The 23,148-nt window shown below is 42.4% G+C and overlaps 1 protein-coding gene and 1 pseudogene across 1 annotated transcript; one reads left to right on the forward strand and one right to left on the reverse strand.

Annotated features, from left to right (window-relative positions):
• Window positions 1–1,901: 1,901 nt before the first annotated feature.
• LOC147425948 (gibberellin receptor GID1C-like) lies at window positions 1,902–4,467 on the reverse strand (annotated as a pseudogene).
• A 176-nt stretch (window positions 4,468–4,643) lies between these two features.
• LOC147425949 (uncharacterized) lies at window positions 4,644–5,684 on the forward strand. Its single transcript, XM_086498155.1, has 2 exons — window positions 4,644–4,661; window positions 5,154–5,684. The coding sequence occupies exons 1-2, from the start codon at window positions 4,644–4,646 to the stop codon at window positions 5,682–5,684; spliced, it is 549 nt and encodes a 182-aa protein (XP_086354281.1).
• The last annotated feature ends 17,464 nt before the right edge of the window (window positions 5,685–23,148 follow it).

Raw genomic sequence — 23,148 nt, forward strand, 5'->3', positions numbered from 1 at the left:
CTAATTATCAAAGGAATTATAATCATATTTTTTAATGATTGTTTTAATTATGAGAACATAACATGCTATAAATGGAAGAAGTTGGGACTCAATTATAATCTAGCATGCTTGGATTTTTTGTGCAACTCTAAGTGAAGCACAATTTTGACTAATTTTTTGTTATTACAAGATCCATACGTTATTCATATAAATCAGCTCAAGTTTATAAGTATCACACACTACCACTGAGGATCACTTAATGAATACTTTAGTTTTTAAGTGATCCTCTTATGGTGTTAGGGTTATTTGGAAATAACCCTAACACCATAACACTTAATGAATACTTTAGTTTTTGTTTTCTCTTATGGTGTTAGGGTTATTTGGAAATAAGGATAATCATATTAAGGTATACGGACATAAATGAATGCTAGAAATGAGGTGTATTCTTGGAGGCATGACATGTGTTTGACGAGATTTTCTTCTTCAAGCCATATAATCTCTAAGATATATCCAAGCAAGGGAAGGGTGGTGTAAAGGCAAATCAAGGGCCTTTTTTAAAGTTGTCTCAAAGGCATGTGCCATTATATGCAAAGTAGACATGAGCCAGAAAAAATCAATGAGATAGCCACAGGCTCTTGGAAGAAAGCATCATGCTTGGTAATGCTTTCATCGCGACATGTATGCCAAATTTAGTGTGCTCTCAAAAGCACAAGCCATCGGCAAGATTCTTGTCTGTCTTGGAGAAGGCATGATGCATCATGCAAATACATAGGCAAACAAACTCATAAGGAAATCATTAGTTAGTAATTGTAAAGTTGTTTACATACAAAGCGCTAAATCTGACACTCAAGTGCATGTGTAGAACCCTCTCAATTGATGCATATATACGCCCACAAAACTTTTTGATGGTTCCTTATCCCTCATCCATCTTCAAATGGAGACAATGGACAAAGCTTCCAACTGTAAGAGAACAATGCTTGACTAGATTTGGTAAAGCTTTGATTGACATGTGTGGCATGTGATATACTTTTGATAGCACACAAGTTCTTGGTAAGCTTTATGTTTGCAATGCTATCTCTTGGACTTCACTGATCTCAAGGTATATGCAAGGCCATTATGAAAGCCCTAGGCTATTTTTTTTAAAAAAAAGCAAAGGCAAGCATCTCTCCTAATCACTAATCCTTGCGTTTGGAAGGAATGTGGCACCATACAAGAAATCAACCAAGGCAACAGATTTAAGATCTGATGAAAAAAAACATAATGCTTGACATGTATGCCAAGTGTGATGCACTTTTGAAAGCAAACAAGTTCTTGAAAAGCTTCCTGTCTTTCGGCCGTAGTCACTTGGATGCACTCCTTGCAAGCTATGCCCAGAATGGACAAGCCACAAATCCCGTGCGATTTCAACTAATGCGAAGCAGCCAAGGCTTGTCTGCAAACTTGACCATTTATGCATGCAACTTGAGGTATGTGGCACCATGCAAAATGTTGACCTAGGCAAACAAGTTCTTGATGTGGTCAGTAGTGAGGGGCTATTGAAATACAACATCGTACTTGCCAATGCTTTGACTAATTTGTGCGCTAAGTGTGGTGTACTTTTGAAATCATAACAAGTTATTCCATGAGACACTAATGTGACTTGTTCAATTAAACCACTATATCAGTTGGAGACTGGATAAGTGAATAGGAAAGTGAATTGTTGGAGAGGGGTCATGCAAGAAGTCTAGAGCTAACATATTTTAAAGGCACCAATGAGACTGTCCTTCCTAGGAACTTTGCCGAGTCCATCACTATTTATCTTTGCAAAACACTTTCTACCTATAAACTTCTCCATTTTGTACCGTTGCTGCCATTGCATCTCATAAATGCATTGTCTGTTGCTCTTGAATAGACATGATGATCAACATCCAAAAAGAACAATCTCACTTCACCGAAGTTATAGTGAACTGCAGACTTTGTTTGCCCTCCCCGTAATCAATAAATGCCAAGATATCTGACATGAAGTGTGATCCAATATTTTTGTCACTCGTTAAATGGAAGCAATGTACCCCTCCTGTATAATAGAGAAGTCGAACAGGGTTCAATGCACGCCCCAAACCCTGTGCATATCGAAGCTGCCAGTCTTTTAGAATGTCAAAATAGCAATGGTGACTAGCGACTGAGGGAGCTGCAACAATGACAGGTCAGGTGCGTTAGGGCCTACCACGTTGCAAGAAAGATGATCTCTATTGGACCCATGAGGTAGATAAGCACACCAATGCTAGTTTGCATTCTCCACATTCATAAGCAATGATTTGTTTTGCATGCTTAGCTCTATTGGAGTTCTCTCCTTGCTGCCAGAGAAAGGGAAGAGTAACACATGTGTTGTTACCTAAAGAGTTTGTGGATGTGTCGAAGCTTTGTGGGGGGCCCATGTGGCGTCCGCATGGTGCACAATGTTTGCCCCTGCACTATCACCCATCAACACACATTGTGATCGATCAAGCTTGTGTGGTTTAAAGACATTCCCTTTAAATCCCTGCATGATGCAGCACGCTATGATCAGCTACTTTATTGATCAAATCACAAACATAACATGTTCTCAGCCATTCCAAAGCATCATGGCAGTCATCATATGCTACCGAAAAGCAATGTTCTAGTGACCATCCGTATTTCACAAAGATTATCATTCACTGCCGCACTTCTCCTACATAGACATCTACAGAACTGGTCATAAGCAGTAACATCTCCAGCCATAACTACGAACCCACCCCATGAATGTAGAAGATGACACGTCTCTTCCTATCTATTGCATCGCTTGAAGCTTCAGACCTATTGTCCTTCTTTTCCAAGCCATTGCTTCCCTTCGCTGAGCTTGCAGGAGGAAGGAATACATTCACCCACAATCATGTGTGCGTGTTGATGACAATGTCCTTGCTTGAGACACTATGCTCATCAAGAACCTCATTCGAAGGTACCTTATATTCAAGAAGTTTTTCCAAGCGGCAATTGAGGGTGCCATTGGCATGGTGAACAATTTTTTTGGCCTTCTTGAAGACACCAAGAAGCAGGCGAAGGGAGAGAGAGGCAGGGTTTATGCTGGTCAGTAGGTCGCTGATTTTCTTTCAGGAATTCAAGGTTTTGCAAGCCTTGGGAAATAGAGCCAAGAGCCTTGAGAATACATACTTCAATACATGAGAAACTGATGCTTTCGAGAAGCAAAATTGAAGGTGCATCAAAGAGTGCTAGAACAAGAGAATGGTTGCCTCAAACCCAGTTGTCTATTGTCTCTCATGGGCCAAGGACCCTGATGTGAGTCTTGAGTAAACAGATTGCATTGTGTACCAACATTGAGAGTTATTGGGGTTGTCAATGGTAGATAGTCGTGGCTCCCTTTTGGGCGAATAACCCCATTGAACCGACTTGCATTTGAGCTAAGAGAGGCATAATGATGCAACATTTCTCTATTCTATGTTGAAAGGAAACTGATGTATAATAATGGGAGTCTTCGAGGTGGAACGATTACTCTTCGGGAACATCTATGCGGGAAATACCATGAAAAAACGCACGGACCACCACAAGATGGTGTCCTGGTGGGAGTAACTTCACCCTTTGTGTAAGAAACTTTGAAGGTAGGAATCCAAATGATCAGGAGTGTAGAAGAGTTATTGCACTACCATCTAAGCCAAGCTCTGGATGACTCCGGATGTAGTCGCGGGATGCGTCATCTCCTATATCTAGCGGGTAAACTCTCCAAGAAATTCCAAAGCACTAAATTCCCACTCTAGTCTCTAGATTCAACCAATGAAGTTGTTTAGGAAGAGATCGAAGATCCTCTCCCTAAGTCCATGTAGATGCTCCTGTGTACGCAAGTAATCTAATGTGATGAGGTCAAGTGGTAAGTGCCAGTCCACCCAAGATGGAGGTGTTGTCTCTGGGAATGGTTGAATCCCATATTCCATGAGCATGGCCATATCTCGTGTGCTCTCCTTTGATGAGTGCATAGGTGTGTCCATAGAAAACCACAAGTCGCTACTTCCTCTAGAGTGCATAAGTGGCGAATGATGGTGGGAATGAATGGATTTCCCCAATGACAAAGATACTGTGTACTTCAACATTCACTAAGAGACCAAGCCGACCACTACAAGATGATGTCTTGGTTGGAGGTAACTTCATTCTATGTGAAAAACAGAAGCAAAAAGGCTACCGTCGACCCAAAAACGTGATTGCGAGATGATAAAAACACCTCTCTCCATTGATTTTCAACGTGCTTGTATGCTCTCGGCAGGGTCCAAAACAGTATAAAGGGTCTAGGGATAGTAGGGAATCAATGTCAGAGCCCCTAGTGGGCTGAAAACAGAGACATAGCAGTGGAAGTAAGGCTCAAATCTGATGATCTAAAGAGGAACATGATCGGCAAGGTGAGCCGGTGTCAAGTGGTAAGTGTCTGTCCACCCAATACGGAGGTGATTTCTCTGGGAATGTCGGAATCCCATATGCCATGAGCATGGCTATATCTTATGTCAAATCCTTTGATGAGTGCATAGGGTGTCCATAGCAAACCACAAGTCACCACCTCCTCTAGAGTGCGCAACCGCTGAATTATGGCTAAAATGAATTGATCTCCCCAATGACAAGGATATTGTGTACTAAAACAGTCACTGAGAGGAACAAACCACTACGAGATGGTGTCGTGGCTGGAGGTAACTTCATCCTATGTGAAAAACACAAGCGAAAAGGCTTTTGTCCACCCAAAAACGCGATTGCGAGGTGATAAAAACGCTTCTCCCCATGGATTTTTAGTGTGCTCTACGCTCTTGGTAGGGTCCAAAATGGTGTAGAGGGTGTAGGGATGGTGTGGAATCAATGTCAAAGCCCCTAGTGGTCTGAAAACAGAGAAAGTAGCAGTGGAAATATGGTTGATATCTGATGATCTAAAATTCGGCAAGGCGAGCTAGTGTGGAAGGCAAGATTTAGGATTGAAAAGCTGAGCGCTGCCTTCTTGTTGCGAAAACGATACAGTCGTCCAAAAACACAACTCCCTAAGTCCTTGTAGATGCTCTTGTGTAAGCAAGTGAGCTGACGTCTTGAGGTCAAGTGGAAGTGTCTGTCCACCCAAGATGGTGGTGTTTTCTCCATGAGCATGGCCATATCTCGTGTGCACTCCTTTCATGAGTGTATAGGTGTGTCCATAGAAAACACGCTCCCGGATTATGAAGAGTTACCATCATGATGTAGATACGATGCAGTTGGAAAGTAAGAGAACTAGGAAGGAACTTGAAAGGAAGAAAGTGATGTTGGAGGATGAGATCCACCGACAAGATCAAGGGATAACCTGGCTTTTTGAGAAGGTTGCTATGATGCAGGATAAGTGGGCCGCTGAGTTAGCGATTGCAAAGGAGGAGAGGAATGTTGATGCGTCGAGTGAAGAAGAAATGGAAGGGGATATTGTTTTGTTTTGCAAGGATGAAATAGATGAGGAACAAATGACAAGGAAACTTGAGGAGATGTTTCCTACATATGGACATGCCTACAATGAGGAAGGTTTGCTGGATTTTGGCGGATGCAATGAGTGTGAGGCCCCTTGGGATGGGGAATTGATGGCCTGCAAGCCAAATGGGAAGATTGTGGGCTACTTAAGTGAAACTGATGATAAGGAGCGTCAGGTGGACCCTGTAGACTCTCTCCCCTCAGACAATGGGGAACATGTATTGTGTTGGAGATAGCACAAATAACGAGTTCTCGACTATGGTACCCTGGACGAGGGACCCATTGGTGCAAGTCGTGAAACTTGGGTGTAGGCAGTTGGAGTTTCTGGGCCTGGTTTGACGGGCCAAATACGATGCACTTAGAGGGTTGCATGCCATTTCTCTCGAGGTGTCCTGTGAGACAGTGAATGACCTTCTTACTGGACCGGATAGCATGGACTACTGTAATCCGGGCTAGAGACTCAAGCAAGATGTAGGAATATAAGAAAGTTTGGATTGAAATTTTTCTCAAAAATGTAAGGAATTGGGGATGCTGGAATATTGAGCCTAAAGCTATTGTTATGCTCGTTTTCTTAATCCTTGGTGGGAGCAGCACTGAGGTTGGCATGGGAAGATGGGGGCCTTGGACCCGCTTGACTAATGATGCATATGGATGGGAAGTTGTTTCTCACACCTTGAGCACAGTCTCTATGGTGCTCATTAGAGTGCTCCCTTTACCCTCTGCATTGGAAGCCATACTTCCGCTGTTGTTTTTAGCCCACCAAGGGCTCTGACATTGATTCCCCACCCTCCCTACACCCTTTACAATGTTTTGGACCCTGTCAAGAGCATACAAGCACGCTGAAAATTTCTTGACAGCACCATTTTCATCACCTTGCAATTGCGTTTTTGGGTGGATAGCAGCCTCTTGGCTTGTGTTTTTAACAGAGGATGAAGTTACCTCCTGCTAGTACACCATCTCATCATGGTTTGTATGGTCTCTCACCAGTGACTGCTATAGTACACGGTATCTTTGACATTAGCTTGATCATCTACGGGCATACAATCCTTGGAAATCCATTCATTGTAGCTATCATTAGGCAGTTGGGCACTCTAAAGGAGGTGGTGACTTGTGGTTTGATATGGACACACCTATGCTCATCAATGGAGTTCACACAAGATATGCAAGTTGGCTGGTAAGTATAAGGGAAAAGACAATAGGGGCCTCATAATCGAGATGATCGACCCTCAAATGCAACTAATTAGAAAGGCGAATGCGTGGAATGGCTTAGTATGGGACCCGAGATAGCCAAGGGATGTTGAGGGCAGATGGTCGATGGATTCACCCTGGAAACACATGCGGGATGAACAGGGGATGAGCAAGACAGCCAAATCAATGGGCCAACAATTGATCACACGAACTGGTAAGTGTCAAGTGGTGGGGACAGCCACGTAGCAGGTCATGCTGAACTGGAATGAGACTAGATAGAGGGCAACAACTAGGCTGTCTGGTGCGAGTGCTTACCTCCCAGGCAAAACAGGACCCCACCACCAATTATGTAGAGTGGGCACACTGATGGTGGTAATGTTTCTGTTATGGTTGATGCTCGAAGGGCTTGGCAGTCACGAGCAAAGCACACAGGTGATTATCAGCATAAGGAATGCGACACTGACAAACAAAGAAGACATAGCTAATGTAGGACAGAACTCGTCTTGCGGGGACAGGGCTCCGGTGAGCACCAACACGCGCCTCATCTGAGTTGTTTTATTTGGAGAGTTTCTTGGCTTGGATCCACACCAGTGGAATACAAGGTTAGTGATGATAATGGGTATGCTTGGCAAGTGAGTATGCACATGTGTCTGCGAGAACTGTACCATTTTTGTAGCAAGAGGTCAGCGCGCTCAACTTTTCAACCCTAACCTTGCCTTCCACACCAGCTCGACATCCTGTGCCATGCCGATCCAGTTCCTCTTAAGACTATCTGAATTTAGCCATACTTCCACTACTGTTTTTTCAGCCCACCAAGGGCTCTGACATTGATTCCCCACGCTCCCTACACCCTCTACATTGGAAGCCATACTTCTACTACTGTTTCCACTACTTTTTTTAGCCCACCAAGGGCTTTGACATTGATTCCCCATGCTCCCTACAATCTCTCCACTGGAAGCCATACTTCCACTACTATTTTCAGCCCACCAAGGGCTCTGACATTGATTCCCCACCCTCCCTACACCCTTTACACCGTTTTGTACCTTGTTGAGAGCGTATGAGCACGCTGAAAATCACTGGACAGCACCATTTTCATTGCAATTTCTTTTTTGGGTAGACAGCAGCCTCTTGGCTTGTGTTTTTAACAAAGGATGAAGTTACCTCCTGGTAATACACCATCTCGTCGTGGTTCGTATGGTATCTCATAGTGACTGCTATAGTACACGGTATCTTTGACATCAGCTTGATCATCTACGGGCGTACAATCCTTGGGAAATCCATTCATTGTAGCCAATATCCATCATTAGGCGGTTGCGCACTCCAAAGGAGGTGGTGACTTGTGGTTTGATATGGACATACCTATGCACTCATCGAAGGAGTTCACACAAGATATGGGAGTTGGCTGGTAAGTATAAGGGAAAAGACAACAGGGGTCTTGTAATCGAGATGATCGACCCTCAAATGCAACTAATCAGAAAGGTGAATGCATGGAATGGCTTGGTATGGGACCCGAGACAGCCAAGGGTTGTTGAGGGCAGATGGTCGATGGATTCCCTCTAGGGAAACACATTCTGGACGAACAAGGGATGAGCAGGACAAACCCGAATCAATGGGACAACAATTGATCACACGAACTGGTAAGTTTCAACTGGCAGGGACAGCCAGGCAGCAGGTCATGCTGAACCGGAACGAGACTAGAGAGAGGGCAACAACTAGGTTGTTTGGTGCAAGAATGAGCATGAACGATCAAGATGATTGACTTCTCAAGGAAAAGCCTCCGGAAATGAGGTTAACTAAGAATAAGAGGTGCTTACCTCCCCAATGAAACATGACATGGGGACCCCAATTATGTAGAGTGGGCACATTGATGGTGGTACGTTTCTAGTATGGTTGATGCTCGGAGGGCTTGGGAGTCACGAGCAGGGCACACAGGTGATTACCAGCGTAAGGAATGCAACACAGACAAACAAAGAAGACATAACTGATGTAGGACAGAACTCGTCTTGCGGGAAGGAGCGCTCTCGTGAGCACTAGTGCGTGCCTCGTTCGAGTTGTTTCATTTGGAGAGTTTCTTGGCTTGGATCCACAATAGTGGAATACAAGCTCAAAGATGATAATGGGTATGCTTGGTGAGTGAGTATGCACAAGCGTCTGCGACAACTGTACTGTTTTCGTAGCAAGAGGGCAGCGCTCAACTTTCAACCCTAACCTTGCCTTCCACACCAGCTCGGCATCGTGTGTCTTGCGGATCGAGTTCCTCTTAAGATTATCAGATTTTAGCCATACTTCCAATGTTGTTTTCAGCCCACCAAGGGCTTTGGCATTGATTCTCCACCCTCCCTACACCCTTTACACCGTTTTGGACCCTATCGAGAGCGTACAAGCACGATGAAAATAGCTAGACAGCACCATTTTCATCACCTCGCAATTGCATTTTTGGGTGGACAGCAGCCTCTTAGCTTGTGTTTTTAACAGAGGATGAAGTTACCTCCTGCTAGGACACTATCTCGTTGTGGTTCGTATGGTGGAGGCAAGGGGGCTATCAATGAAGGATCTAACATGAAGTTCTGGTCCTTATGTCAAGTACATCATTGGGCACAAAAGAACAACCCAATCAAAATGGTAGCTCCATGAGGGGTTTGGTATAGTCAGGTATGCATATGCCTTGCCAACAAGGGTTGTTATCTATAACCAATTTGCAGGTGGCAAATACGAGGAAGCAAAGTGAAGAGAGTAGATGTTGGGAAGGTAGAACCGATTTTGAGGTTGTCGCATTTGATTGGAACTAGATGGTGGTAACGTTTCTGGTATGGTTGATGCTCAAAGGGCTTGGCAGTCACACGAGCAGGGCACACATGTGATTAGCACTGTAAGGAATGTGACACGGACAAACAAAGAAGACATAGCTCATGTAGGACAGAACTTGTCTTGAGGGAACACGGGCTCTGGTGAGCACCAGCCCACGCGTCGTCCGAGTTGTTTTATTTAGAGAGTTGCTTGGCTTGGATCCACAACAAGGTCAATGATGATAATGGGTATGCTTGGTGAGTGAGTATGGACAAGCGTCTGTAACAACTATACTGTTTTCTTAGCAAGAGGGAAGCGCTCAACTTTTCAACCTTAACCTTCCCTTCCACACCAGCTCGGCATCATGTGCCTTGCCGATCCATTTCCTCTTAGAATTATCAGATTTTAGCCATACTTCCCTGCTGTTTTCATCCCACCAAGGGCTATGACATAGATTCCCCACCCTCCCTACACCCTTTACACTGCTTTGGATCCTATCGAGAGCGTATGAGCATGCTGAAAATAGCTAGACAACACCATTTTCATCACTCGCAATTGCGTTTTTGGGTGGACAGCAGCCTCTTGGCTTGTGTTTTTAATAGAGGATGAAGTTAGCTCCTGCTAGGACACTATCTCATCATGGTTCACATGGTGGAGGCAAGGGGGCTATCAGTGAAGGATCTAACAAGAAGTTCTAGTCCTTATGTCAAGAACATCATTGGGTAGAAAAGAACAACCCAATCAAGGTGGTAGCTCCATGAGGGTTTTGGGTCAGTCGGGAATGCATATGCCTTGCCAACAAGGGTTTTTATCTATAACCAATTTTTAGGTGGAAAATACGAGGGAGAAAAGTGAATAGAGTAGATGTTGGGAAGATCGAACAGATTCTGAGGTTGTCGTATTTGGTTGGAGCTAGATGATGAAAAGCAAGTCTGCAACAAATCCTTCGAAAGCCTCTACAAATACAGGATGGTAATGAGGACAAAGTACTGGTGAGAGCACATGTAAGTAGCCCTTTAATTGAGATGTCACAATACTCATAGCTTAGCACGCTAGTTGATTAAAGAGAAGATAGAACAGATTCTGAGGTTGTCACATTTGATTGGAACTAGATGATGAAGAGCAGGTCTGTCGAGAGCGTACGAGCACATTGAAAATAGCTGGACATCACCATTTTCTTCACCTCCCAATTGCATTTTGGGTTGGAGAGCAGCCTCTTAGCTTGTGATTTTAACAGAGGATGAAGTTACCTCTTGCTAGGACACCATCATGACGGTCTATAGAGAGAGTACGAGCACGTTGAAAATAGCTGGACAACACCGTTTTCATCACCTCGCAATTACATTTTGGACAACATCCTATTGGCTTGTGATTTTAACAGAGGATGAAGTTACCTCCTTCTAGGACACCATCTCGTCATGGTTCGTATGGTGGATGCAAGGGGCCTATCGATGAAGGATCGAACACAAAGTTCTGGTCCTTATGTAAAGCACATCATTGGGCACAAAAGAACAACCCAATCAAAACAAAAACTCCATGAGGGGTTTGGGTCACTTGGAATGCACATGCCTTGCCAACAAGGGCTATTATCTATAACCAATTTGCAGGTGGCAAATATGAGGGAGAAAAGTGAAGAGAGTAGATGTTGGGAAGATAGAACAGATTCTGAGGTTGTCGCATTTGGTTGGAACTAGATGATGAAAAGTAGGTCTGCAAAAAATCGTTCGAAAGCCTCTTTCCACAAAAGATGCAAATATAGGATGGTAACGAGGACAAAGTACAGGTGAGAGCACATGTAAGTAGCCTTCTAATTTAGATCTCACAATACTCATAGCTTAGCACGCTAGTTGATTAAAGGGAAGATACAACAGATTATGAGGCTATTGCATTTAATTGGAGCTAGATGATGAAGAGCAGGTCTGCAACAAACGGTTCAAAATCCTCTCTCTCCACGAAATATACAAATAGCAGTAGCCATAATTGATCAAAGGGAAGCTTAGCCTATGTCAAGCAAGAAGGTTGTCATGCCTATAGCACGTACGTGAGTGTGTGTGTGTGTGTGTGTGTGTGTGTGTGTGTGTGAGAGAGAGAGAGAGAGAGAGAGAGAGAGAGAGAGAGAGAGAGAGAGTTGTACCTGCTTTCTCTCTATGAGCAGAACCATTGGCAAGAAGAGCACTTTGAATAAAATAAAAGAAATTGAACGATTTTGAGGTTGTCCAATTGATTGGAACTAGATGATGAAGAGCAGGCCTACAACAAACGGTTCAAAAGCCTCTCTCTCCACAAAAGATGCAAAGAGTGGAACCCAAGAGAGAAGAAAGTGAAAATACACACAGTATATGATGGTTAAAATGACAATGAAGTACATATGCAAGCACCTTTCGAGAGCTCACAACACTAATAGCAGCAGCCACAATTGATTAAAGTAAAGCGTAGTCTGTGTCGAGCAAGAAGGTTGCCATGCCACGTACGTGAGTGTGTGTGTGTGTGTGTGTGTGTGTGTGTGTGTGTGTGTGTGTGTGTGTGTGTGTGTGAGAGAGAGAGAGAGAGAGAGAGAGAGAGAGAGAGAGAGAGAGAGAGAGAGAGTTGTACCTGCTTTCTCTCTATGAGCAACTGTTGGCAAGAAGAGCACTTTGAATAAAGCAGAAGAAAGAGAACGATGGGTGCAGTGAGAAAGTGGAAAGAGAAAGTCACGATCTAAAGTCGCGATCTCATTGTGTCTTTTTGCTAACGTGGCATAGCTCTCCTTTCAACTTTGAAAAAAATAGTCTTTGGGCTAACTGCCCTAATCATGTACTAATAAGTTTTTTAAAATTTCAATAAAAAATAGAGTATTTTAGCTAAGATAATTACTTATGATAATTAAGTAGCTATGAGCTAATTATCTTGGTCTAATACTTAGATCTATATTTGATAAATATCACATTAACTTTTGATGAAGTTTACTAGTTAGCTTGATTAATTTACAGCAGCTGAAAGCAAGGTTTATGCTAAGATAATTAGTAAAAGTAGTAAGATAATTATGTGCTAGTTATCACAATTTATTTACACTTAAATATATTATTCATAATTATATTCTAGCTTATTAACCTAATCTACTAAATTTTACATATTGATACGAGATAGAATTCTCATACAAAAGGACTAGCTCATGTTCCCTCAAATCTAGGATAGACAAGGGGATATATAGAATCTTCAATGTATGGGGATGGAGTACCAAACGGGATACTTTTTTGACCTCAATCTAGCATTTGAATACTTTGCTTCTAAGCTGTTTGAGATCTGCAAGAGTGTAGCTCAAAAACTAATCAAAATCTACCTATCATTGGCTTCCAAAGACATTTGTTTCTTTTGCTCTCCCTCCCATTGGGAGTATATTTTTGCAAAAAAAACCATATCTACAATACACTTATACATAGCTTGTGTATAGTCCAAATCCTAGAAAAACTTAGAATTGTGTACCGCTATGTATTCCTTGGACCTTTGAGACCCAAGCAAACTACAACCAATCATAAATCCACTAGTTTCAAGCCACAACTTATAAATGACCATATTTCAGAATTCATTCCTAGGTTTAGGATAATTTATCATAGGAATATTCACCTTGGATTCAAAGGGATTGTTGATAGGTCCAACATTTATAAAATTGTCATGCCAAGGGCAACCCTAGAAAGGGTGTAGTCTTCCACTGCATGAGCATTCAATACATGCACTAGAGAGTTCTGGAGACAAAGCCAAAAAGAAAAACATGTGCAACAACCCTTGGAGAAGGGAGGCAAACAAGGTCAATCAGCACAAAACCAGTCAAGATCAAGCTTGCTTGGAGTGCAAGGGGCTACTAAGTGTTTCTTGCTATAGGCACAAAACCCACAAATGTCCACAACTCGCTCTCTCTCTCTCTCTCTCTCTCTCTCTCTCTCAGTGCACGCTAGAGATGACGTCCACCATAGCTCTTTTAGAGCTTCTTTTCACACAAGCACCCAAGGTCTTTAGGACTTATTGCAATTCAAACACTACAAGAGGTTGTGTGCACTTTTGAAGCTATTAGCGATGGAAATACATCGGGTTTTTATACTCCTCGGCATCGCTAAGAGCGTCGATACGATAACGTTGCTATAAGCATCGATATAACCGTTGCTATATGCGTCGCTATAGGTGTCGCTATATAGCAATGCCTATAGCGACCTTTACATGCCACCTATAGCAACGTTTATAGCGACGTTGCAAAGCCTTATATAGCGACGGTCATAGCGATGCCTGAGAGAAAAAAAAATTGGTGGGAGAGCATTGAATGCCTTGACACCCATCAACCATATTGAATGTTGCATTAATTGACTCACCTTGGAAAGAAAGTGCACGATTAGATATAGACCCAAAGTAGTCACCCACAAGACAATATAACCATTAACTCCATCATCCATAGTATTGTTTGCAGAATAAAGATACAAAACTAACAAAAGTAAATTGATGAAAGTAAATCAATGACAATTGTACACATCATAGGCAAAATCACTTGATTGTTAAACTTTGCAGATGTAATAGTTACAACACCATTGTCATTATTGAAAAAATATACATGGTTTTCAAAAAGACGTATAAACGTCATCTCATGATACATATGCTATGACAAAAGGAAACTAATGCTATCTAGCTACGGCTAGACTCACATCATCTAATCAGACAACTCATTGTGTCCAAGCGGCGTATCTGTCGGATTCTGCAAAAAAAAACAATAAGACAGCTTTTTGTAAGTATAAACAATACAATACAACAAATAGAAAAGAGTAAACCCTAATACTAACCATGCCGCCGTGAGAACTCAGAATGTCCATCAAGGTATTTGAGCCCGTCCTACGTGCGTACTCGCTCTCGTACGGTGTGGGGTCCCGTCCTGTCGACCACTGTCAAAACATACAAAGAATCCATTATGTTAGAATTAAAAAACCCCTAAACCCTAAACTATCAAACCTAAAGAGCAATGCAAAAACACTTATAAAATTGGCCTCAAATGATGCCCACCCGTCGCTCCCCAAATGGCGCGAGCTCCCTGCCTCTACTCGCGCTCTGGCTGCCTCCTTTTGTTGCTTCCACTTGTTGGGATTCTCGCGTGCTGCTTTCTTCACATTCTTCCAACTTCTTTGGCCAGCCAATCTGGTCTTTTCCACCCATGCTTAATTGCTTTTGGCACTTCAGAATTATTGTGCTTGTAGTATTCGTGCAATTGAACCTTCATCATGTCTTCATTGAAGCGGCCATCCCGTGTTGGAACAGGAAACTCGTCATGAAGCATGTTGATGACTCTGTCTTTTAAATCACTTGGTACTTCACTCCAGGTGTTTAGTATGTAGTGTCTAAACAGCTGAGAGAAAAGACCGTGCATGCACGATATCACCTTCTTGCCTTCATCATCCAAGGTGATGCCGCCGCTGAAGTCGACGAAGTAAGGCAAGCCCTCTCGCCACCGCTGACGCGTGAACCTGGTTGTCCCAGCAGGGGTATCTAGCGGTGTGTCGACGGGGGTATGGATGTGAGGTGTCTCCACTAAAATCTGGGGCCCGAAGCGAGGAGTGTCCACTGGAGTGACTCCTGGAGGAGTAGCTAGTTGTGCGTAGCCGCTAGGAACGGCCGTCAGCCGTGCAAAACATGGTATAGATGGCGATGCCATGGCTAGTGTCAGGGCGGGAAAATAAGAGGAGGGTAAAGAGCCTCGTCAAACACGAGGCGGTGTGGAGGTATCGGCGGGGCGGCATCCCTACAACAACCACCACCGCCACCACTAGAGCATCGGTGCCTAGACGAGTGTGAAGATCGTCTCGTCAACACCGAAGCTTTGGAGCGCGCTGAATGCTCTGAAACAGAGGGAGATGCAGCCAGAGTAGGAATGCACGATGGTGCGCCAGAGCGATGATGCTCCAGGTACCATTGTCTCTGCTAGTGGGGTGACAAAGAAGAAAGAAACTCCTCATCATCCATACATGCATAAAACACACGAACATTTAAACTTAATATTGAATGAATGGATATTCATGCATGGTCAACATTAGAATGCCTCTGATCAAAGCATTCCCTTGACCTGTGTGTCGGCTCATATCCACCACTTCTATGCCAATCCACAATTTTTGTAGCACTTCCAATAGTGGATGAAGATACACATCTATATTCTTCACTTTATACCGCCCCGGCACAATCAAGCTTAGCCATAGGTGCCCCTTCTTCGTAGTCAACCACGGGGTGATGTTGTAGTTGACGATGACAACGGACCATACAATGTAAGGGTTGATCTTTGACCAAATGGATTTACGCCATCCATAGCCAGGCCTAGGCGCAAATTTTGAAATTCCCTGGAAAAATCTGACCATGTTTCATCTATATGTTTCCAGGCTTCGCAATTTGCAGGAATCCGTAGCACACCATCCGAAGATTTATTCTCCTCATGCCATGATGCTAGGGCGACCATGGACTTACATTTGAAGAAATGCTTGATGCGAGTAAGCAGAGGAAAATGTCACAAAACCTTTTGTGGAATTTTTGTTCCGTGGAGATCTAATCGATATCTCTTGGAATCACATTTCGGACACTTCTCCATGTCTATGTATTCCCCTTTGAAAAGAATGTGGTCGTTAGGACAAGCGTGTATCGAATTGTAATCCATCCCCAAGTTTTGCAAAATCTTTCTTGCTTCCTCTCTAGAATCTAGCATCACATTATCAGCTGGCAGTATGTGCTCTTTGAGCAATCTACACAATGAAAAAACTACGGTACAATTGTGTAAAAATCTATCAGATCATTATACATCTAGAGTTTTTTATTAAAGTAAACACATTGTAATAGATCACCTGAAAAGCACTGTAACACTAGTGTCACTCCATCCAAACTTTGTCTGCATGTCGAGAAGAACCAGGAGCGCCTTCAATCCAGACACACGTGCTCCATCATACAATGGCGTATCGACTTCACTTTTCATATCATCATAGATAAGCCTTTTGAATCCATGATCGTCTCAATCATTTCATCGGTCTCGGGCGCAAACATTGCCTCATTGGGAATGTGGTCTGCATGATCATCCCCCGAGCTGTTTGAGGCTACATCTTGTGGCCTCACATATGCTGCTTGACCAAAGTGCCTGCGATGAACACGTCTATTGGGTTGCAATATTTCTATAGCGTCAGAGTCCAACGAGTTATAATTGGCAACAAATCGATCTATAATAGATGGATCGAACTCACCAAATTCGCGAACGTGCTATAAAGAAACGCGTATTGTCCATTGCACAGCATGCTTGCATTGATTACAAGGACATAAGATCCTCGTTGAGAGATAGGTGTTTCGGTTGGACAGCCCCAGATCCTCGTCACTACTCATAATGAGGGTAAAAACCTTATCAACTGGACAACAAATTTAATCTTCTATTGGCATTCTTCTTCTTTTATCTCTCTCTCTCTCTCTCTCTCTCTCTCTCTCTCTCTCTCTCTCTCTCTCTCTCTCTCTCTCTCTCTTTGTTCACACTGTAAGCTATCTCACATTCTCTAGTCATGTCCAATCCCCGTACACCTCGGTCTAGAGGTGCACAGAGATTAGAACCACCGGGTTATAATCTCGTACTATTGAGTCAATGCCTATATTTGTGGGTACAAGAAATCTACACACCCACGTCTACATGATAGTGCATGTAGTGGACAAAACCCCTTTGCCTCTTCTCTACTTGTAGCATTTCACATCATCTTAACATCTTTTTACAGTAGATCTTTTCATCGTTTGTCTAACTCTGATTTTTTTACCATAATCTCAAAGGAAGACTCTAGTATAAAAACTCAATCCAAAATCTAATCTTAAATCTAACCTAATTGAACATATGGTGATTCGCTCCATTGAAGGGTAAATGAAATACCAATGGGGCTACTAGCTACGTAGATGTGAATGGGCCTCACATATATAAATACTTCAATGCAAGAGTTAATAATCCCACCTCTCCACCCCATCGATCCATGACCCAGGTGATGGGACAAAATCCTCCTCAAAGTTGGCCCTGCTGCCACTCCTCAGGTCATCATATCCTCCCTGATACCCCTCCACTCCTCTCTTTCAAGCCAGTCAAGTTTGGCATCTGTGCATCTAACCTCCGATGCTTCACGTAGTCGTGCATGCGTCTCCTCATCCAAGCATCGTCAAATGTATTCTCCAGAGAGGGAACTGGAAACTCCTAATGCAGCGTAGCAATAAGATAATCCTTGGAGGCTTTATCCTAAGCCCTCCAAGAGACCATGATAGGCTACAGTGAGTTAGAAAACCTGTCTACGCAACTATCATATGCGGCCCATCACTTGCTTCCCCTTAGGGGTCATAATGATCTCATCGGACATATGATTGATGAGGTAGGCATATCCCTTTGGCATGTCCCTCCCATGAACTATAGCAACCCTGTCTGATGAATGCTCATTGTCTAGGCCTCTAGGAAACCCCGATGCAGTGTTCGGGTCACTCCTCAGCATCTCCGACGCAGTGGCCGGGACACCACTCTCAAACGCGTAGGCAGTATAATCCTTCGGTGTAGTCTGAGCAGTCTCACAAGCAGGGACACTCCTTGGTGTGTCCTAGGGACTCTACAACCCATGAGCTCCAAAAACGATGTGCTCCTCGCCACAAAAACCACCACACTAGGCAAAATTTGGACTCACAAAGGGGCTCTTAAGGAGTTTGACTTTACCTCTCTCTACCAAAATGGGTGCATGGATACATTTTTGCAAACAAACTGCAAAGTTGCGGAGGTTTGACAGTTAGAATGTCCTCTTCAAGCTCTATCTATTGATATATAGCACGCCATGAGATTCCTCATATTTTAGAAGATTCTTTTTTTGATTCACTTATGATGTGACAACTCTGTCGGAATCTAAGTGAATCAAAAAAAGAATCTTCTAAAATATGAGGAATCTCATGGCGTGCTATATATCAGTAGATAGAGCTTGAAGAGGACATTCGAACTGTCAAACCTCTACCAACTTTAGAGTTTATTTGCAGAAATTTATCCATGCGCCCGTTTTGGTAGAGAGAGGTAAAGTCAAACTCCTTAAAGGACCCCTTTGTGAGTCCAGATTTTGCCTAATGCCACTAGACTGTCGTGGAATTGCTGGTCCACATGGTCCATCAAACATAAATCTAGATCTAATTTAATCTTAAACTCAAAATAAACCTAAATATAATCTAATGTAACGTAATTCTAACTCAAAACAAACCTTAATCTAATCTAATAACCAAAATAAACCTAAATCTAATCTAACGTAAATCTAAATCTAACCTAATCTTAAACGATAAAAATAGAAAAATGGTATAACCTTTCTATCACCCAAGTGTGGTAGATTGGTTATGCCATTTCCCTCTTGAATAATAGGTCTTGAGTTCAACTCCTCGTCGGCTAGATCTTTAAGGTCTCTTGGGATAGTTTCCTACGACATTAAAACTCTCTTCTTTTCAGGTGTGTGTGTGTGTGTGTGCACCAATAAAAAGTGGAAAATGGTATAACCTTTCTATCACCCAAGTGTGGTAGATTGGTTATGCCATTTCCCTCTTGAATAACAAGTCTTGAGTTCAACTCCTCGTCGACTAGATCTTTAAGGTCTCTTGGGATAGTTTCCTACGACGTTAAAACTCTCTTCTTCTTCTTCTTCTTCTTCTTCTTCTTCTTCTTCTTCTTCTTCTCTCTCTCTCTCTCTCTTCCTCTCTCAATGTGTGTGTGTGTATGCATTCTTTGTTTATGCATGTGTGTGTGTGTGTTTTGTTTATTCATGTGCTCTCTCTCTCTCTCTCTCTCTCTCTCTCTCTCTCTCTCTCTCTCTCTCTCTCTCTCTCTCTCTCTCTCTCTCTCTCTCTCTCTCTCAAAAACACAATTTGTGCATGTGTGTGTGTGTATGTGAGGGGGAGAGAGAGGAGACGGAAGGAGCATACCTGGATCTCCTTCCTCTACTTGTGTATGTGTGTGTGTGTGTTTGTGTGTGTAGAGAAGAAAGAGAGATAGAGGGAGAGCGCGGGTTACCTTTTCTTGCTTGAGCGTCGAAAAGTCAGATATGAGATCTGAGTTGTCGGACACTCTCGGTTATTTTTTTAACCCTGTTGGCGTCGCTATGAGCATCGCTAAGTTACAAGTAAACTAGCGATGCTCATAGCGACGCCCATAGCGGCGACCATAGTGACGCTGTGGGTTTTCACTTTTGAGCGTCGCACTGCGACCGTTGCTAATGTGAAGTACCTCTTGTAGTGAAATAAGCCCAAGGGAGGCTGCCTATGGGCCAATCCCCTCCCACCCCCCTTCAACCTCTCTCCTCATGACCAAGGCCAGAAACTATTACCAAGGTGAGCAGCTAATGGAACAGAAGAAGATCTTCCAAGTTGATGAATTTTTGTAAATTTCAAGAATTCACAAAAATTCTCAAGAAAATGAGTATTTCAGAACCTTTAAGTTTGCAAACCTCACCATAGCCAACAATTCTGAGCGAGCTCTACATGGTGGGCATGCTTCCAATGAAACTTCAAGCAGTAGCATCCGCTTCATCGGCAAAAATCTCGAAGGGAGGTTTTTCGGCAACAAAATTTAACAAAACTTCTTGAGCGTTTACAGCTCAGCGAAGTAATTAGCAAGGCTAATTACTAGTGAATATGATGATTTCTACGGATATGACCATCTTTCATCGGGCATCTTGAGACAAGGTATTCTTTATTTTCTTTCTAGCACAACACATAGTCTCCATGGATTCAGACATTAACTTGACTCAGACATTTGATTTTTAGCATCATGCACCCAACCCTTCAATGATGGCCCGCAGTTAGATACTCTCATGGAGGTTACCCAACGGCTACAAGAGGGGATGATAGTTATGAATTTCTTGATATTCCACAAGAGTTTTGAGCACTTCCAGTACGAATGTCTATGATGGAGAAAAATTTTGCATCTTTGAATGATAATGCTACTAAATTATCCAGGTTATTACTGCAATATATGCAACAAAACAGGCCAAGGGATTTGTCGATACACATATGTAGAAGCAAGGCTCCAATCATGGATAGGGTTCTCCTCCAAATTCTCTACACACTCTCACCCAAAAGGATGTGGACAATTTTTTAAAAAATATAGAGCTACCAACTTTTAAGGGAGAAGAAAGAGAACACAATAAAGATGTGATGAGTATCTTTCTTAGTAAGTGGGATGGGATTCACAATCTGTGACGTACTCCAGATGCAGTCAGGGCACTGCAAAAAAGTCTGACATTAAAAGGCAAGTCCTACAAATGGTGGATGTCTCTCAAGGAGAATAGCCATGACCCGAGGTGTGGGGCACTCAAGTGAGAGATGTACCATTAGAAACTCAAGGACATAATACGTCCTTGGATTTCTAGGTCATGAATATGGAGCAAACGGATGTGGTACTTGATTGAGAATGGTTTCCTAGCTTAGGACCATCACTTAAACATAGCTACAAGTACAACAATCTCATGTTTAAATCCCATGGTATAGATGTGTTTTTGTTAAGAGAGAAGAATGTGCCTTCCTCGCCACTCTTATGTATAGAAAAGCTTATGAAGCTCACTTTTGATAATGAAATAGAAGAAATTTTCTTTTGTTATTCTTTGTGTCATTTTATTTCAAATGTTGATCTCTTTCCATTGAAAATTCCTTAACTCCGCATGCTTCTCTCTCTTCTCTTCCTACAGTGGCTACTACTCTCTCTCCTCAATAAGAAAATGTTGTTAATCAGTTAAAAATTTCTTGAAGGGAATATCAAGATTTATTCCCCAATGATTTACCATCAGGGTTATTGCCAACATGGTCTGTGCAACATGGCATAGATGTAGTTGCAGACAGTAAACCATTAGTAAACCAGCCCATAGAATGAGCCATTTTGAGGCTACTCAGGTGGAATGTCAGCTTGTTGACTACCTCAATAGAGGTTTTATTCAACCTAGTTCTTTACCATGGGTTTGTCCCATCCTATTGGTGATAAAAAAGGATGATAGCATGCACATGTGCACAGACTACTATGGTTTGAATGCGGTAATTGGTCTCTAACTTCTAAGAACAAGTACCCATTACTATGAGTGGATGAGGTTTTCGGTAAGGTCACCCAAGTTTTACTAAGATCGGCTTGCGGTTGGGATATCACCAAGGATGAATTTGACTTTCTATTATACCTGAAACTAAGTTCCGAACAAAGTTTGGAGCTTTTGGCTATGCCCTTTAGGTTAACCAATGCTCCTGCAACTTCCATGACGCTCCTGGATAGTATCCTGAGACCGTATTTGGGCAATTTTCTTATCAACTTTCTCAATGAAATTATCTATTATAGTGCCTTTGAAGAAGAGCATTTGCAAAATTTAATGCAAGTGTTGAATTGCTAAGAGCGTTTATAAGTTATATGCCAAAGAGTCAAAGTTTGATTTTATCAAGGAGAAAATTCACTACCTAGGGCATGTCATCTCAGCTGATGGACTGCACATGGATCAATCCAAAGTGGATGCTATTCGAAGGTGGCCTTCTCTCAAAAATCTGGAAGAGTTATAGATTTTCTTGGGATTCGCCAATTTTTTATCAAAGGTTCATTAGAAACTATGCTCATATTGTTGTGTCGATGAAGAACCAACTAAAATCCAAGGGGAAAAATTTTGAGTGGGATGCCGCTCAACAACAAATTTTTGATTCTCTCAAGGATGTTGTTGGATGCATCCTACATCAGCATCCATTTTCACCTTCTGATGGACATTATTTTTCCATTTACTATGTATATATTCATGGGCTCGCATTGAGTTCCAAGCTATATCTGTTTATTCACTTCATGTAGTTTGGGCGGCCGGCCATAACTTTTAAAACCCTAAGCATATAAGTGAATGTAGCTCATGTGAAAAGGGGAGATATCAACTTGAGAGAAACCTAGAGTAGAGAAGAGGAAGAAGAAGGCTATGGAGGTGGAAGCATGGAGCCACATGTACTCTCTTCACGGACCGATTGTATGCATGCAATGAAGATGAGTCCTTTCTCCTTTCTCTTGCTTTTCATTAAGTTGTGTATTTGTGTCTTGATGGTGTAGATTAAGGACTAATTGCTTTCTAATTCTTGATGGCCTATTGTATGTTTGATTCTAGTAGTGTGTGCATGATTAGATTAGTGTGTGGATTAAGGATTTGTGCATGCATTTCTTTGCTCATAAGTCCATGAGCTTGGGTGAGCTTGTGATTAGGATGTGACCAGGAGGATTAGTAGAGAATGAAACGATTAGCAACCTTGATTAGCATAAGGGTTAGCGTGTGTGTATACACCAATCTCCTTCATTACTTCTCTCTTCTTCTTATTGTAGATAATCTCATGTGATTTTTCCACTCAAATCTATCTCATTTCTCTCACACAATCACCCATGTGTGATGTTTCCATGCCTTAGCCGGGTCACTACTATCCTTGGATTGATAATTTTGTTGATTCTTTGGAGCTATGCTACAAGGGAGTTAACATTTGGTGTTGTTGCTAGGGATGGTAGCCTAAGCTAGAGGAGAATTTTGAGTATAATCGAGTGTTTAGAAGTAGATTTAGGTAGAAAACCCCCAATTTCTCACTAATTGATCACTAATTTTTTACTAATCCACTACTAATTCAAGTGATTTACATGTGTGTATGCATAATTAGAGTTTGAGTCATCACTCTTTTGATATGAAATTGTAAAACTTTTGACTAAAATTGAGTGATTTTTTA

The sequence above is a fragment of the Adiantum capillus-veneris genome, chromosome 24 (assembly GCF_014529385.1).
Source record: "Adiantum capillus-veneris isolate H3 chromosome 24, ASM1452938v2, whole genome shotgun sequence".
Taxonomy (NCBI): Eukaryota; Viridiplantae; Streptophyta; class Polypodiopsida; order Polypodiales; family Pteridaceae; genus Adiantum; species Adiantum capillus-veneris.